General features: G+C 38.9%; 1 protein-coding gene across 1 annotated transcript; it reads left to right on the top strand.

Annotated features, from left to right (window-relative positions):
- The first annotated feature begins 9,074 nt into the window (after positions 1-9,074).
- LOC134529758 (uncharacterized) lies at positions 9,075-14,866 on the top strand. Its single transcript, XM_063364171.1, has 2 exons — positions 9,075-9,144; positions 14,477-14,866. Exons 1-2 carry the CDS (start codon positions 9,133-9,135, stop codon positions 14,759-14,761), a joined length of 297 nt encoding a protein of 98 aa, XP_063220241.1. The 5' UTR covers positions 9,075-9,132; the 3' UTR covers positions 14,762-14,866.
- Positions 14,867-19,283: the final 4,417 nt, after the last annotated feature.

Below are 19,283 nucleotides of genomic sequence, written 5' to 3'. Positions count from 1 at the left end.
TTTATTTTGAACAAAAATAATTTTCGATCTTTGTTGTGATTTTTTTTATTTTATTATTTTGAACTGTAACGGCAAATATTTCTTATTCGTACGGGCAAATGAGAAGGCGACTTACTGACGGTTTTGAACGGCCTGGTAACAATTGAAAGGAAGGAATGTAATGGGTTTTTGATTGAAGAGGGACGCAGAAAGTTACGTCCTAAAATAAGTGCTGTAAAAATTATAAACTCTTATGTATATAGGATTTCGGCATATTACGACGGAATCAGTAATACAATGTCAGTAACGAGTGTAAAAAATTACAAGCTATTACGTAATTTTGTTTGAAATAGGGATATGTATTTACGAGTGCACCTACCACCGTAAGTTACGCCATTGTTGTAGTTAATTACTGAAACGTTTTTAATACATCGATCTGACTACACATTCTGAACTGCTTGCTGACCCGCACACCAAAAACACTACATATTTTTGCAGCCTTTTTGTTGGCCGAATGTCATCTTCAGTGGTACCAACCTGAATCCATGACATATCCCCTTTTTTCACAACAAATAGAGGCACTAGTATTTTCACAGTAAAATAGCAGTACACAAAAACGCAACCCTAATTCACTTTAAGGATCATTAACCTTAAGCCACACTAGGGAGGAAATAGTTATGCTACAGATCAAGTCTTTGAGGAGGTACTACAATTCTTCCACTTCGTGTCATCTTAAGTGATGGTTCTTCCTCAGGTTCTGGATCAAATTCCAGAAAATCAGGCGAGCTGGCCCTACATCTTGAGTCTTTGTTGGCTGCTGCCTGTGACTGAGTTTCAGGAATGTCTTCTGCTGAACTCCCTGCCGATTGTCCTGCTTCCGCCTCGGTTCTCATTGGAGGCAAAGTGGCTTTAGAGGGTTCGAGAAACCAAGAATTTCTCCTGTACCTCCCACAGGGTGTGTCAATGACATATCATCGAGAAATATTGGTATGGGATCTACCACTTTTGCTGGTACCCATTGTTTGTGTGCTTCACGATACATGACACTATCACCACTGTTGAGTTTACCTGGCATGGTTTTGTTTTTGTTAAATACGTCTCTGTCCTGTTGTCGCAGTGTTATAAGGTGTTTGACTACGCCTTTCACTAACACAGGTAGCAACAGCTTGTCACTTGTTGGTAGCAATGTTCTTGTCCGTCGTCCCATAAGGCGTTAAACAGGGGAACCGATCCTACCTCTTGGTGTGTTTCTATGATGCATAAGCGCTAACATAACATCTGTATCTTCCTCATGGCATTTTGATATGAGATTTTTAGCTTATTGAACATAACGTTCAGCCAGTCCATTTGAGTGGGGGAAATGGGGGCTGGATATGCGTAGCTTGAATTTTCATTCCACTGTGAAGGATTTGAATTCCCGCGTAACTGAGGGCCTCCATCTGTTCTCAGTTCATCTGGTATGCCATGCAGGGAAAACCAATGCTTTAATTCTCTGATTATGGATTCACTTGTAGTAGATGTCACATGTGCAAAATCAAACAATCCAGAGTAACTGTCTGCTATTACTAGGTAATTAGATCCTTTGAACTGGAATAGGTCTGAACCAACGTACTTCCATGGGCGAGTGGGGATGTCTAACTCACTAAGACATTCTTGTGGAGAGTCCCTTTGTAGTTTCTGGCAAGTAACACATTTTTGCACGTATTCTGTGATGTCTTGAGTTTTTCCTGGCCAGAACATGTGATCTCGTGCTAATTTCAGTGAGCCTTGGATTCCCTTGTAAGCACAATGTAGGTGTGAAAGAACTCGTCCCTTCATGGTCTCTGGAATGAGTGTCCATGGCCCTTTAAATGTGATGTCATTGTAAACTGCTAAGTCTTCTCTGTAGGTCCAGTATTTCTGCAGTCTTGAGTAGAGTGTCTGCAATAAACAATTCTGAACCTTTTTTACATGTCACGATGAGACTATACAGCAGTACTTCGAACAGGATTCTTTGAAGCTTTGCAGGCGTATCCATGAGCGGTTTTTTGAAAATTGCTTCTAGGGGTTTGTGGTCTGATTCTACTAGCAAGTGGTGATTACCCCAGATATATTCGTGAAATTTCTTGCAAGCTGTTAATATTGCAAGGGCTTCTTTTTCAAGCTGACTGTAGTATAGCTGAGCTTAAGTAAGTACTTTGGAAGCATATGATATTGGTTGATCTTCTTGCAGAAGCACTGATACCACTGAATGGCTGCTTGCATCTACAGACAAAGTCACTGGTTTTGTATGATCATAATACCGTAACACTGGTGGGGACCAGATACACTTTTTTAGTTTCTCAAATGCAACATCTTGCTTGTTGTCCCAGTGCTATGCTACATGTTTTTCAAGGTTCTGTCGAAGTGGAGCTGACAGTTCAGAGACATTTGGTATGAATTTGGATAGGTATGTTACCATGCCAAGAAATCTCTGTAATTCTTGCACAGAGATAGGTTTCTCGAGTCGTTCAATAGTTTCTACCTTTTCCGGGTCAGGTCACATCCCTTCGCTTGACAGGATATGTCCAAGAAACTTTAGCTGTTCTTGGTTAAATAGGCATTTGTTGGGATTTAGTTTCAACCCGGCGTGCTTCAGTTTGTTAATAACATTCGCTGTACGGGCTTCTAACTAAGCTTTGGAAGAGGCATAGATTAAAATATCATCCAAAAGATTCCGTGCCTTCAGTCTTTCAGTATGTACACATGATTTGCTGAAACACTTCAGGAGCTGAGGCCAGTCCAAAGGGCATGCGTTTACATGCATATCTTCCCCAAGGTGTGGCAAAGGTAAGGTATCTTGATGTTCTGTTAGATACTTTAATTTCCCAAAAACCCTTTCTACAGTCTAACAAAGTAAGGTATTTGGCTCCTTTTAAACGGGTTGCTATTTCTTCTATTGTTTTAAGAGGAATGTGACGCCTCTTCAAGTTTTTATTGATGTCAGATGGGTCAATATATTCGGACCTTGCCATTTTGATGTACTACCACCATCGGTGAAACAGCTGGAGTTGGTTCTGTGATAGGTTCGATTATCCCCTGTGCTGTCATGCTATCTAGTTCTTCTTTAACCTTATCCCTTATAGGGTAAATAACCTTCCTGGGTGGGTGCACTTTAAGGTTGGGTTGATCAACGAGGTCTATGTCATACTCAAAACCCTTTAAACAACCAATGCCATCAAACAATGGATCATGCGTGTCGACTGTGTCAAGTCTTTTGATGAATTCTAGATCATCACAAATCCTCCTTCACAGCACACACAGATACCCCTTTTTGACTATCAAAAAAATGCACCATGGCAACTGTTTTTCTATTAGTTACAACTTGTGACTTTGTTTCGCCAAATACTGGAACAGAATCTTTGCTGAATGACACTGGATATTTTGTTTTGGATGGAAGGACTTTAAGTTTATATTTGTATACTATTGAAGCAGTTAGGATATTACACTGTGCACCTGTATCAAGTTTAAAATTAACTTTACGATTTGTAGGAAGAGTTAGGGTTTCCATCCAATCAAGCTCTGTTTTGTTGTTGGACAGGCTGGAAACTACAAAAGATTCCTCTTCAACCTCCGGTGTACATCGTTCACCTGGGGAGAATAGATGAGTCATTTCATTCACTTGCTTGGCCATACGCTTCTGTGCAAAATGCCCCTGTTTTCCACACTTTCAGCAAGATTTACAAATGCCGGTCACGATCTTGGCGGGTGTGTAAATCCACATCTTGAACACTGGAATTCTGTTGGTGACGATTGTTTCTTGGCCATTTTTTTTCTGTCCCTAAGTTTTCTAAACGAACTGCATCAACATTTGCTGAATGATGAGCCACCATGGTACTCAGTTGTTATTTTGCGAGTTCTGTCGCTCTGCATATTTTCACTGCTTGATCAAATGTCAGTTTTTCTTCAGCCAGCAGTCTTTCGCGCACTTTGTCACCAGTGATACCCACAACTATTTTATCACAGAGTAAACTGTCTGATAAATATTGGAACTCACATTTTTTTTCCTTGGTTAATGATTGTTGTGAGAAAATCATCAAATGGCTGGCTTTCCGCATGCATGATTTTATTAAAGATGTACCGCTCATAGATTATGTTGGCCTTTGGTGTGAAATATGCATCAAATTTTTCTTTAATAACATCAATGTTATTTTCTTCATGACTTTTTAACGAAAACGTGTTGTATATATTTGCTGAATCTGGTCCAATAATCGTCATGAACATAGAAACCTGAATTTCAGGAATTTTCTTCATCAGGTTAGTGGCTACAGAGTACCATTCAAATTGTGGAATTTACGATTTCCAGGCGACTGCCATACCTAATTCTGTTATTATTAACTGTTTCGGCGGCTTAAGACTCACTCCCGATTCCATTTCCATTGATAACACTTCTTTGAAGACTTTGTTCTTATAATTTCAGCATGAACCGGGTTTCGGCACCATGTAGTTAATTACTGAAATGTTTTAATACATCGATCTGATTACACATTCTGAACTGCTTGCTGACCCGCACACCAAAAACACTACATATTTTCGCAGCCCTTTTGTTGGCCGAATGTCATCATCAATGGTACCAACCTAAATTCATGACAATTGTGGTCTTTTTTTCCCTTGTTAACCGTTACATGAAAAATGATATACACATCCTCTCTACTCGGCCCTTTGAACTATCAACTTTAATAAATTACATTGGCGACTAATGATATTTACGTGACATTATTTTTATTAAAATAAACTTTTTTTTATTATTATTAATAAAAACGACAATGATGTACATCTCGTCCAATCCAGCATTCCCAAGATAAAAAGTTTCTCTCCTCTCCCTGAACTTGTTAGCCGGCGCCATATAAATAGACTAACATCTAAAATACATTTCTTTTGTGGCAAAATGATTGGTGTGATTGACTTTAAATGGACCAATGAACTATTGAAAAACGTTTATCTGCCCTACATAATTCCCAGATTTTAAGATTTCTAGAGTGAGTTTAAGTATTTTTTTTTTAAAAGAATTTCATTAAGAACATAAAATTTTCAACTATATGCCAAATTTTATAACAAATAATTATTGAACTGTCTTAATTTTATGAGAGGGTGATATTTGTTTATGTAGTGTATATGTTCAGTATTCAGTTCTAGGTTCATTAAAATATTTTCATATGTTTACTAAAGTATAAACTTTACATTATGTTTTGTATATTTTTCAATGTTCATGTTTAATGTGTTAAAATTGACCTATTCATATTTAAATTGCCACAACATCTCTTGGAGAAAAGAAATAAATACAGATAAATTTATATTATATTTAACCCACTATAACGTGTAACGTGTGGCTGCGCTCAATATGACATTTCGTCTAAAGAACAAATATAGATTGGCCGTGGAAGCGCCAGGCAGAAACAGTACTAAACACATTACTCATAGGGGCAAGTGCATGCACAACAAAATTAATGATCAACCTCCTTAAAACTTAGTAAGGTTATGTGGATCGTGATCAAGGATAAGAAAACAATAATATCTGGTTTGGCTTATATAGGCATTTACTAAATCTTACTTAATGATTTTGTTGCTGTTATTGTTTACTTTACAAACATTATTCCACTGAAGATGACCCATGGCATTACAGCCGAAACAAATTACCAAGAAAATTGTTGTCCTTATTTGCTATGCTAAATACATTAAATCTTAAACAATAAACCAAATGGGAGGCCCCGGGGCGAGATATTATAATAAGTAACAATGGTTAAACTTGACTGAATCTAATGTCATTTGGTCTCTTAACTTTACAGGCCATTGAACATTGATCGCGCAGGCTATTCATAAGACAAATTATAAAAAAAAAATTACATTTACTCGTTAAATCACTAAAAGTGTCATGAAACTGGTTGTTTAGAATTATAAATTATTTTGTGGTTTTTCCACTCAGGGAAAAAGATGTTGAAAGCTGGAACTCTTGAGAAATTCTCCGATTGCAGGAGGCGATGAATTTCGGTGAACTAACTCATGAACTGCACATTCGGGAGTTGATTTTGGAGCGGAATTTCTCGTCCTAATTCTTGATCCCCGCTTGCAACCAGTATTCCCATCAAATTAGGTTGGTTAACAGGCGGCTGATGTTGAGCGAAGTTGAGCCCAGGAGAACAGCAAAAGGAAAAGTGTGTGTGGGGCGACGAAACAACTTACCTAAGCTGCGGGGTGGAGTAGATCAGGTCGGTGCCTGGAGATGGCCAGGTGATGCGCGACGCGGACGTTCGTGGTTGCCATGAAGAATAATAAGACCAAAAAAAACTATTTCAAATACTAAACTATTTCGGGCAGCTAAAAAATAAAAAATTTAGTGCTAAGGCACATGGCCTTGTCGATAACCAACTACATGCTTTAGAGAAAGCCGTTCACGACTTTTCAGAAGCGCGTTGTCTCGGGCTGCGAAGAGAGATCCGCCCTTACCGCGAGCTGCCCGCCGAATCGTCAAAAATGGCGCCGGCTCGCCTAATTAAAACTGTCTTTGGTCGCCTGTCCAGGGGAAGGGCTTCGGAAAACCCGAAGGGAACCCGAATTGTTCCGATTGAAGTAGCCGCACTCTATCACGTCCTGGCGAGTGCGCACAGAACTGCAACCCTAAACGATCTCTCGACTTGGATACAAGTCGATCCTTAAGGCTGGCTTGGATAGGAGGGGACTATGCTGTCCTCTGGCGGAGAGATGATCGATTATGCCCGGTTGTTATCGAAACTCCCGCGAGATGTCGTTTATGGTCCATCTGGGGCGCGAGGGGCTGTGGCCTTCATCCCGGGCATTGGCGCGGCTGTGGGTTATGACCTGCGTGGACCAGAAGAAACGGGGGGGGGGGGGGGGTGACTGACCCGGCCTGGGAACAGGATGGTCTGACACGACGCTACGTGTTGTTGGGCTGAAGAACGGAACACCGTTTCGTGAGAGGGACAATTAGCTTCAGCTTCGAGAAGAGGAGTTAGCATCTTTGGGAGCAGAGAACAGCTTTTCTAGTCAGGCTACCGTCTAGGGTGAACAGCACGACGCGTGACGCCTTGCAGGGTCCAGACGATACGATCGCTGGCCCAGCATGTCACCAGCAAACCTCAGCCTTAATCGCTGGGAACTGCGTTGGGAGCACTGAACTGCTAAACAAACTAACCTGTCGGTACACTTGACTGTACAAATCTCGATGAGGGGGAAAAAAAAACAGTGGGACATCACATGGACGATAAAGTAAAAAAGGTTTAAAATTTCGTAAAATTATGTTTATCGTACATTTGTGCCTGAAATTAGCACTGAAACGGCACAAACGCTTTTTAAATAAGCAGTACTCATACAATAACATTTAAAAAACAACATAATTATGTTTGAAATTTATGCAATTTTGGAAAGGAAGACTCTTATCGTTTGCACCGTAAATAAAAATGCTGTTATTTAGCGTGAATTCAACTAACATTTTCTCGACAGTGAAGAGTGGGACGCTCAATATTTCCGCTTCTCCTCCACGCCATTGTTAACCTCTCTGTTTATCGTGGCACTTTTAGTACGCGTGGCCACATTCACAGGGGATCTGATACACAGAGTTGTGGGTTTGTAATTTTTCTGTGGCTGGTATCACCTTTGTAACAATGCTTTTAATAGTAGATTAGAACGGAAAGCTGTTTTGAGTCCATATTTGTTTCCCAGGCGTCTTTTTTTTTTGTACATAGGTGAAAATGGCAAAACTCTATCCACCCGAATCAAAGAACACAAAAACAACTGCAAGAAGGGTGAAACCCTAAAATCCAGACTTGCTGAACATACATGGGAAAATAGCCACAAAATTCTCTGGGAAGACTCCACACCACTCATACAGGAACCCGATTAAATTAAAAGGAAAATCAAAGAATAAGCTTTCATTATTAGCAATAAAAATATTTTCAGCCAGCAGAGAATTGAATTAAAAAAATATGTGGATCCCTTTGATTAAGAGAGAAACATCCCTGCAGCACAAAACAATAGCCAATACTCAACCTACAATAACCAATCCACTTTAACTCCATGGTGCACAGCCAATGAGGAGTCAGCTTGTCTGCCATTGGCTGAGCAAGATGTAGTCCATTTTCTGATAAATACCCTCATTTTCCCAGCCCCTTCTCAGTCGCACCTGTGTTTCCGTACCATGTGCGTCTCTGCCTGAGGACGGGATCAGATAGCAGTTCCCGAAACGTCGCTTGTTTCTGTTTTAGAAAACTATTGTGTTTGTTTCGTCTTTTCGTTTGGTCGTGTTTTTGTCTCGTTTTGACTGTTGTGCTAAATTTTTTGGGTTCAATATTTTTTGTGCTGTCATCATTTGTGGGGGTTTTTTCGTTTCTCTTTTTGTTTTTTGTTTTTTTTGGAAAACTATTGTGTTTGTTTCGTCTTTTCGTTTTGCTGTGTTTTTTGTCTCGTTTCAACTGTTGTGTTGAATTTTTTTGGGTTCGGAATTTCTTTGTACTGTCATCATTTGTGGGTTTTTTTTCGTTCTGCTAGTCCATTTTTCTTTGTTTTTTCCTTGTTTGTTGACCATATTCCTGTTGTGGAATATTGTGTGGCGTTAAATCCTGACAACAGCAATTTTTGCTTTATTTGTGTTTTTTTTGTAGTTTTCTTCTGCAGACATACATGTGCTAAGCAATGGCGTATGTCCAAAAGCCTACATCAAGTTCTACTTTCTTACTTCCAATTGTGCATAAGCTTTCAGTTGAGCTAACCAAGAGCTCTGCTGCATGCTGCTGGACCGCGCAAGGCTGATGACGAGCACTGGGCACTTGCGCGGTGCCTCTCGTGGAGTGGACTAGGACATGTCTGCTGCGCCGTGGATACCGGCCACGAGCCCTCGACCTCTGGCGGAGCCCGGGCACCTCTCGCTGCCGGAACTGCCCGGGGTTCCTATGGGTGACGTAGACACCTGTAGCGACTTCCTATTTGGCGGGACCAAGCTATCTGGCCGGTTGAGTAAGGAGACCAGCTCCGGTAGCGCTACATGACCTTGGGGCGACGCCCTGGGCCAGCGAGCAGGCGACCTTGCGGCAGACAGCCGGGTTCACTATCCAGGGCGTGGTTGCCCAAGACGCCTATATAACCCGGGGCAAGCCGGCAGTCGCCACTCCGAGTCCCCGCGCCATGAACGCTCTGGTGAGTAGCAACACGCCGTTGTCACAAACATGTGGATCCTATAACTTCAAGTAACTGACTGAATTAGTTTCAGTGTAATACTCTTGTTTCTAGCATCATCTCTATTGTCTTTATTACGTGCCAATTAATTTTTTCTACTAAGATTTGTTCAAAAAAGTTCGGTGAAAAATGTATATATTTATATATTTTTTTAATTTTTTAAATAGATTAACTTAGAAGAACATTTCTACAACTATTGAAGTAAATATAATTTTAACTTTAAGCATTCTAAAATGAGTTAAAAAATTTCGATTGTTAATTTGACAGTTTTCATATTAATACAAATAATTCATATTCTTGTTTCCAAAAATATTGAATATTGTATAATATTATATAAACACACAAGAAACATAACTCTATACATAAATTGTATAAGATTGTAACAGTATCCTGCGAAATGAGCAAACAAAATAGTTATTAGCTAAGCAACTACTTGTCTTCCTCCTCGGCCCTTCATTGTTGTCAAATACGCAAGTAGTGGTGCCGTGCCAACCTGCACTTTAAATTCTCTTGTTCCTCGAGTCGCCAACTGCTGACTGCCTCGCGTCACGGTCAGGCTGAGTCCACAGCTCAGCGGCTGCTGCATGTGCCTGCACACCTGCCCTCGCACCTCAGTTAACCAAGAGTTGTTTGTAGACTTTAACCAAACAACACAATAAATTACAAATTATTAAAACTATATTCTGCTCCGCTTAAGCAATCAGTGATCGCAATTTACGAAAATGCTTACATGTGGTCTCACATCAACACATAATACACTACACGCGCAAAACACGCACCATTGAATAAAGATTATAATATATTTGGTGGTGTTTTTTTTGCCGAGCAGTTGGGGGGGGGAAGGTGGCTCTTTAAGATCCCCTTTAAAATCTTAAGGTCACTTTTTAAAAGTTGATTTGTTTTCATTAAATTTGTGTGAAATGGTAACCTAATAAGTATTTTTGAAAATATAAAAAATATAAGAAACATTCTGATTGGGCAGCGATCAAAACACTGATCATTTTATTAAAACATCACAACTTTGTAATGGAACTGGGATAAACAACGCGTGGTCCGAGCACCGAGGTAGATCGCGCGACAGAGGACAGTGTTCAATGTCTGCTATGTTTCTGAAGTACCCTCGTCACAAATGCGTGCCGATCACAATGTTAAACTACGATATGAAGGAAAAAGGTTTTTTGCTCGGATTGTTTTTACGCTTCAAGAGTAGGCCATTACAGGGCTTTTCACATACAGCAGTAAATAAATTAGCTATTATCCGAAGAAGCAAATTGATCAAAACTCCAGCAATTAAAGTTTTGTTTTAATTTATATTTGTGGCATTAATTGAAATCTTATAAAGACTTATTGTTACATATAAAAGTTGTAAAGTTTGCACTGTTAGTAAAAAATTATCTACATTGGTGTTATATGAAATTGAATAATGTAATCAATCATATACATAGGTCTCATAAGTTTATAATTTACATTTGTAAAAAAGTGATAAAAACTCCTTTAATTTAAGGAAAGCATGTGTCCATATTAAAATCAAAATTCATATTGCAAGTATATAATCTCGCAGTTTGTAGCAAAACAGAAATCAAGAAAAGCTAAAGAAAATTCCGTGGACTTCAATTAGTGATATTACGACATCTAAGATGTTAACAGATAAAAGTTGATATGAGTTTAGAATGGAAATATATATTTCATTCAATAAGTAATGAAATGCATGTTTTAGTAAATGTTTATTAACAGACAAGGCAGACAAATCAGAAGGGAGTTTCTGATGATGCATGAAATGTTTTTTAGCTATCAAGTTTACAAATTAAAGTGGCCAAAAGGAATAATGACAAAAAAAATTAATAAGTGGCATTGCTTAAATTGGTTCAGGACCGATTACACTGTGATGTATGGCATGCGTAAAACTGTATTACTTAAATGCTTCACATGTTTCTATTTTTGAAGTGAAATCTTCTATAGGAAGGTTTGGTTAGGGAGTAAATTCATGTCAGTCGTCATCGACATGGTCACGTGGCGTGTTAACGATAACAATATATCTGTTAAAATTGTGTTTTTGTTAAATTTTTATTTCAAATCTTAGGTATACGATTACTGTGCAGTAAAATGTGAGTATAAAATATATTAATATTCTCATACATATATATATATTTATTTTTTTGAATAACGAAGAAAACGGAGTCTTTGTAGCAATATAACCTAAAAATTACGAACATCATTATTTATTTTTTTAATACTTACAATTACTATGGAATGCTTATTTTTTTAGTAATTTAGGAGTTATTTTACTAACGTGATAAAACAAATTTGTTGTGTTATAACATTTTTTCGTAAAAATTGTGAAAAAGTCTCTGATTTTTATAAAAACAAATTTTCTTATGTTACACAACTATATTTTACAAAGTTAGTATTTCTTTTTTAAAATTATATAAGTAATTTATTTATTCTATTATTAATATTAATAATAGTTACTTCTATTATTATAATTATATTCTATCATTTGAAGTTAAGAAAAAAAAATTGTGTAGATTATATTGTTATTCTCTCTAAATACCTCCTATCTATTTTTAATATTTTTATAGATCCTCGATTTTGTGTCTTCAGACTGCAGAAAAAGAAAATTGAAAATAACAACTGTTTGTTTATAGTTTTAAGTTTTCACTTCTGTCGGCAGTCCTCATGACTGCTTTGATTTTTTTTTTATTCACTTTCCCCTTATACACCACTTACCCCATTGTTTCCCCCAAAATAACTTTGACCAAAACAATGTTTTACGCCTATTTTCAAGGAAAAGTCACGAGGCAGTAGTAAAACATTACAAATATATTTCACGGGTAGGCATGTTATAGTCAAAATTAGGCAACCATAGCCGTGCTTACAAAGCAGACGGTGACTTTGTCTGAACAGTAGTATTAGAATTATTATAAACGTCAGCGCTCAATCACAGTGAATGCTACCTTGAAATGTGTGGAGCACCGGTTGACAAAGTACACGATATTTAAAATGACAAATCATGTATATTTTCTTGCTACGTGCGTATATAAAGCCTAGTGAAGGATACTTGGTAATGTCAACCCATAACATTTCACAGCTCAACTCCGAGTCAGAGGTCAGCTAGATGGCTTAAATGTAAGCCCGCAAGCACGCCTTCCCGCTACACGTCACACAGTTACATTCTACTCCGGCATAATAACAGGAATGCTGTTTAAAAAGGAAACGTACTAACCTAGATCAGGGTGTATTATTACTTTATTGTGTAACGCTCGTACATTCACAGGTGTTACGCTTCTTCTCACACGTACAACGGTGAATTCAAACACATTACTTGCTACTTGCCTTCAGTCCATAAAAGGTGCAGTGAGGTCGGCCGATACCGTACATGCCTAACTGGCCGTGTGCCATGAGGCGCGAGACGAAAGTTAAGGGACCCGCCTAGTCAGGGGTGTATCTGTGTAAGTGAGGCGAAATTTTAGGCGTGACTTTGCTGGTATTTCTAACGCGGTATCGCCTGTAAGCGCAAGGCTCTGAACTGGTGCGCAGTCTACTCGTCATACATATGACAAGTATGAAATTTGAGAGGTGACCGTTATATAACATGCCGGAGTGATGAAGATAAAGGTGAAATGCAATTCCCTTAAGCGCTTTTAAAAAGAACTGTAACGGTTTTTTAATGCCTAAAAATTACTTTGAAAACACGCCTTTTAGACATTTTCACTCGTTAAAAAATACAGTTTAAAAACTTCAAACAGAAACAAAACTTCTTATCGGCCCTTAGCGGATTATTAAATGCTTTTCATAAACAGACCGCGCTCGTGGTATTTCCTGAATCTCTGCACACCGTCGGTGTGCCCTTAAGGAGGCGGAATCAGGCTCACGCCTCAAAGTGCCGATTCACGCGTGGAGCTCAGTCTGGCAGGAAGATATTGAAAAGTAACGTCTGCTATGCAGAAGTTGATGGAGCTCCAGAGGTCACTGCAGGCTGTCTGGGACCCGGCCTCCGATACCGCCCAGGGCAGTGTACGTGAAGTTTTTACACGCTTTATTTATTGTTTTCTTTACAGAAAACTTTTGGAGCCTTTTTAAAACATTATTATATTTTGGAATACTAGTGTGTTTCGGAACATTTACATTGCCAACTTAAAGAGTGCTGCTGTAGATATATTACCACTTGTTTTAAAGAGTTTATACAATATTAAAATTTTTTTCTGGGTAATGCTAAGATATAATTCTAATGGCGGTATTCAACAAACAACACATTTCAGCAATTTAAGCAAATTTATAACTTTCCCTTAAAAATTTGGACTGAATTTTGTAATTTAACTACATTTCTACAGTTTTTAAGAAAAATTTTTTTAAGAGAAACCACTTAATATATAATTAAGTCTAAATATTTTTCACATAACTATTTAAAAACAAATATAATTTTTGATTCTCTCTATGAATAAAAGAATATTTTACAGAGATCATGAAGTATTGAATATTTTGATCAAATTTTTTATTAATTAATTCACAGCTATTCCAAAGAAATAATTTTTTAATTACGTAAATTCAATTTTAGTGAAAATAGTTTAGCAAAAAGGTTACTTAACATTATTTGTAATTTTTTTTATTCTTAAAATATAACAAATATAAAATTTAAACACTGAAGAAATCTTTAGCCTTGGATTATTTTAAGGAAATCGGTAAATAATTTTCCGAATAAAAAAAATACTTTCATTAAAATTAAATTTGATCCAATAACACATTAAAATTTGTATTAAATTGATTAACGGTTTTAAAATAACATCAAGAATACCACATTATTGTTTGAATGTATTTTCAAATATTTTAAGTTTCAAATTTTATTTCTTACTCGACTAGATTTGTCAGTTTTTAATATAGGCACTTACCTAATAAATTTGCATTCAAAAAATCTTCTATTTTAAATCTTCCGAAAAATGTCAAATATGCCTTCGGTGAATATAGAAGAATTTTGACAACCCAAAATTAAATATTTTCAACGAGATTTATTTAAAACTTTAATTTTGTGTATATTTATTAGTTGTGTAATTAAACCACACTATCACCCAGCTTTACGGTTCAAGAATTACTCGAAGTTTTAACTATTTGTTTTTCCCTTATTTTCCGTTTACATTTTGACGAAAGTAAGACTTTATTCTCTAGCCACTAAGAAAAATTCACAATAACTTTAATAGAAGCCTACTATTGTGTTTGTGTTTGGTTCATGCTACTGCGAGTGACATCCTGTGTGGACACTAGCACGGACGAGAGCCACGGCTGCTGTTGTCGCCCACAGATCGTGCTGTGCTGCGTGCTGGCTGCTGCCGCCGCAACCCCCGGCCTGCTGGGCGCCGCGCCGCTGCTGCCCAGGGTGCAAGTGGCGCCCGCGGAGGTCACGGTGGTCAAGCAGCCAATCACGGTGCAGCAGCCCGAGCTGCGCTACCGTCAGGTGCCTGTGCCCGTACGCGCTGTCTCCTACGCCGCCCCGTACGCCGCCCCGTACGCCGCCCCGTACGCCGCCTACGCCGCCCCCTTAGCCGGCTACCACAGCGCTGCGCACGGCATCGTCGGCCTTTACTGAGGTCGTGAAGCTACTCTCTGTTCCTAGGTCATCGTCAAACTGACGTCGTTGTAAATATAAAAGTAAACATTAAAAAAACGGCATAATAAAATGTATGACAAATAATTTCTTGCCTGTATTTTTTCTTAATATAATTTACCCACCCTAGTTATTTTTTTTTAAATATAAATTACGTTAAACTTAAAGAATAATGTTACTTCAATATTTTAGTTTTATAATGAATGCGGCTAAAAAAAATAGTTACTCAGGTATTAAGCCTGGTGTATCCGCAAATAGTGTAGATAGAAAAGCACTCAAAAGGTTCACTAAGTTATCACTGGATATTTTAACTGAGGCTTGTGCCATAATCATACATGACCACTGACTCGGTCCAAAACCCATATATTAGGAACTAGACTGTGGCTTAAACATTCTTTCCCATAAACACAAAATACATACATAGATTACAATCTGTTTGCATATATTAATAACTACACATATTACAGGATCGTATTATTTTCTTACAAGCCTTAAGTTATAAATCCCTAAATTCTTAAAATGTGTGTAACTCCAGTCAATATATTTCTTATACGCTGTCACAATATTTCGCAATAATTAGAAATTGACTACTTCTTTGAACATTAAAAATTATAATTTGATACACAGTGATGACAATCTTCACTGGGAGTGCCCTGCCTGTTGGTTGACATTCTTGCACAGTAGGCGTGTCAGCGTGTAAGTTTGCAAATCGTCTCAGTGGGCGTGCCTGCGTGTGGGTTGGCAAAACTGTTGAGTTAGAATGCATGCGAGTGAATGGCATACCTGCTCAGTAAGAGTGCCGTTCCTGTACAGTAACTTACCTGCTCAGTGGAAGTCCCATGCATGTGGGTAGGCATATCTGCTTAGTGGGCGTGCCTGTGTGTGGTTTGGCATACCTGCTCAGTGGGAGTACCCTTTCTGTTGGAGGGATATCTGCTCAATGGGAGTGCTATGCTTGTGAGTTAGCATACCAGCTCAGGGGGAGTGCCTGCATGTGGGTTGGCTTACCTGCTCAGTGGGAGTGCCATAAGTGTGTGATGGCAATATTGGCTCAGTGGGAGTGCCATAAGTGTGTGATGGCAATATTTGCTCAGTGGGAGTGCCCTTTTTGTGGGTTGGCATACTTTCTCAGTGGGAGTGCCATTTTTGTGGGGTGGCATACTTGTTCAATGGGTGTGTTCATGCATATGGGTCAGTAAATTCGCTGTGCCATCAATTAACATTTTGGCATGATTTTAAATTTGATTTTCAAACCATAATTTTACCATTCATTTTGCAGTTAAAACTTAAACTTTTTCTGCTCTCTGTACACTCCCATTTAATCTTTGTCAGGCTAGCCTCTCCAATATAATCACAGTGCTAGATCTGATTTCTGCCGAGTCTTTGCGAGCCTTCAGGTGCGCTCGTCTTATACCCGCTTTTATGCACGTCCATCGTCTGTAATTCTCCTCCGAGCTGTGACCAAGACGGCTTCTCCCTGCATTTTCCCAGGGCCCTGTTTTTCTCAAAGCCCTCCTGAGGCAAGCACCTCAAGGCACATTCGCGAGTCGTTTTACTAACACTCAGTCACGTCTCCTGGGTCGGTATAGCCTCGTTTCCACTGTCATCACAGTTTATACCTCCCCCCCTTCCACAGGCTTTCCACGGAACACTGCCCAGAGCACTGACCGGCCACTAAACCTTGTCGGGGGCGGCCTGTCTTTAGGTCTCGACACTAGTGTCCAGATGTACCATATCTGTCCTCTTGTGGCCAAATTAACCACTCCTCCAGGCAGTGGTCAAGCTCAGCCTGCCACCTGGCGACTCACACCACCAGCAGTGCCCTGTAGTTATTTTGCGAGCTGCCAGATAGCTACACTAGTATCTTCCATAATCCCCCTTGTTTTAGTAGTGCACTCGTGCGAGCTGCACAAGGACGGATTTGTGTTCTGTTTCTGCCACCACTAAAGAGATTGCACTCCGATTGGCCACTAATATCAATGTCGAGATATCATAGTCATTATTTCTCTACCCGCCATTGGCAATCTTCGGCAACTTTCGGTCCGGAAGCCGAAGTCCCACTCCCCCCTTTCTTTCGAATGAAAGCTCTCGTTTTAATTATGAGTCGCTGCCGCCACAAAGAGACTCCATGCCGTGCTAGCAGACTGAAAACTTCGGATCATCGGCCAACACACAGCAAGACTTCAGTCGGTCGTCGTACGAAAATGTAGTCGGCTAGTCAAAATATATTTTCCCTAATTTTTATCTTAACCAGTAATTAGTCAGCCTGTGTGCCTAGTAGAAATTGTTATTATTTGCTAAATTCCTAATTATCCTAATTTATGGAAGCATCCACGGCAATCTCGCATGCTCGGTGCTTGTCTTCGCCTCGCAGCCTGGTGGGCTACCTTCCTGAGCGCTACGAGCTACTCCTTATTCGGTGAGTTTTTGCCAACCTTTTTATCCCCCGACCATCACCATTTTTGGTGGGCATTTTTGATCATTTACTGACTGTCTGTGAACGAGTTTTGACCATTTTTGATTTGGGCTTGTTCACAGACAGGGTTCAATAGCCTGAAGTGACCATGACGACAGCATCCGTGTTCCCTTCCTCGGTACCCAGGATGGCTAAGGTGCCCTGGTAGCCTGTACCACATCACCTTCGGCCAGCTAATTTCAAATCTATATACCTCCAAATTTTTGGCGATGTCTACAGCGTGACATTTATAGTACTACTTTGAAAAGACTGAAACATACGAAACTATTATTTACAGGACTTTAACAACTCTAAGCACTTAGAATTAAAACTCTGGGGTTGTTATTTTTGACCATTTAAATTTTCTTATTCTGTTTAACTATGCCAAAGGAAACCTAATAATAAGATTATAATTAGGGCCAGCCCATAATCAAATGTTATAGTTTTAATATATTTGCTTAACCATATAGCTAATGTTATAATTTTAATATATTTGGCAAAACAGATAAGTAAGTTAAGTTACTTTTTAACCTGTTTGCTGAAATAATGTTGTTTTTTTGTTTATGTTCACTTAAATAAAAGTAAAATAAAAATAGGGGCATAGATACATAGATGAAACCGCATTTATTATTATTATTTTTTTTTGCATTTGAAACTAAAAGATCCACCAGACTCCCAAAGTTTTTTAAAAGGTAAATTTTCTTTACACCAGGAGAAGAGAGTGTGTGTCACTGCTCCATATGAAAACTTTGCCATTGGGATGGCATACCTGTTTATAGGGCATGCCTGTGAATTGGTTAGCATAACTGCTCAGTAGGAGTACCTTTCCTGTAGGGTAGCATACCTGATCAATAAGCATTCCTGCTTGTGGTTTGACATATCTGCGAAGTGAGAGTACTATTTTTGTGGGGTGGTATACATGATTATTGGAAGTGCCTTTTCAGTGTGGTGGCATCCCTGCTCAGTGGAAGTGCCCTGCATTGGGTTGGCATACCTGCTCAGTGGGATTGCCATGCATGTAAGTGAGCATACCTGCTCAGTGGGAGTTTCTGGCATGTGAGTTTGCATACCAGCATAGTTGTAGTGGCCTTAGTGTGGGTTACACAAATGCTCATAGGTAGAGGTGTAAAAGTAACGAAAAAATGTGTACCCGTATGTATTCATTACTATAACAATTAGTACTCGTTACTTTCGTATCGTTACTCGTTACTTCTGATACCGCATGACATGCTATGTTATGTAACAGCATCGAATCGAGTCGTATTTCGTACGCGTACAGTATGACGTCGCGTAAATAAAAATAAATCGAATATAAACAATTAAAAATATTTGATAATTAACAGCTTTTGTTAACCAAGAAACAATTAACTCTCATTAGAGCGGCTTTATTATAATATATCTTTTAAGATAAGAACATAAAACGTGAAAATACGCGATTATAAAAAACAAAAACATACATATTTATAATTTGTAAAAAATACTTTCTTACGTTGTTTCTGTTCGAATCTAAAACTTTGTCTACACACACAATAACTTTAATAAACAGTAAAAAACTTGGACGACGAATTTCCAAATTATACTTTTATTAATAAACAAACATCGTTCTTTGTAACGAATACGCGCGCGCATGCGTGAAACATACGAAAGATGCGAGTAACGAAATGCATTCGTGTGTAACGTTTCGTTACTCGTTACAAGATGCCGCACCCGTTACTCAGTAACGAATACATACGGTTTGCTACAGCTCTACTCATTGGTAGTGCCTGCGAGTGTGTTAGCATACTAGCTCAGTGGGAGTGCTTGCGAGTGGTTTAACATATATGCACAGTGAAAGTACCATTTTTGTGGGGTAGCATACCTGATTAGTGGGCATGCCCAGCCTGTGGTGTGACAATACCTGCTCAGTGGGGGTTCCGTGCATGTGGGGTGGAATAACTACTCAGTGGGAGTGGCATTATTGTGGAGTGGCATATGTTCTGTGGTTTGACATACATAACTTAGTGTTGGCATAACTGCTCAGTGTGAGTACCCTTCCTGTGGGGTGGCATA

This window comes from Bacillus rossius, chromosome 1, assembly GCF_032445375.1.
Source record: "Bacillus rossius redtenbacheri isolate Brsri chromosome 1, Brsri_v3, whole genome shotgun sequence".
NCBI lineage: Eukaryota > Metazoa > Arthropoda > Insecta > Phasmatodea > Bacillidae > Bacillus > Bacillus rossius.
The sequence above is the reverse complement of the archived record's forward strand: the minus strand, read 5'-3'. Positions and strand labels throughout refer to the sequence as shown.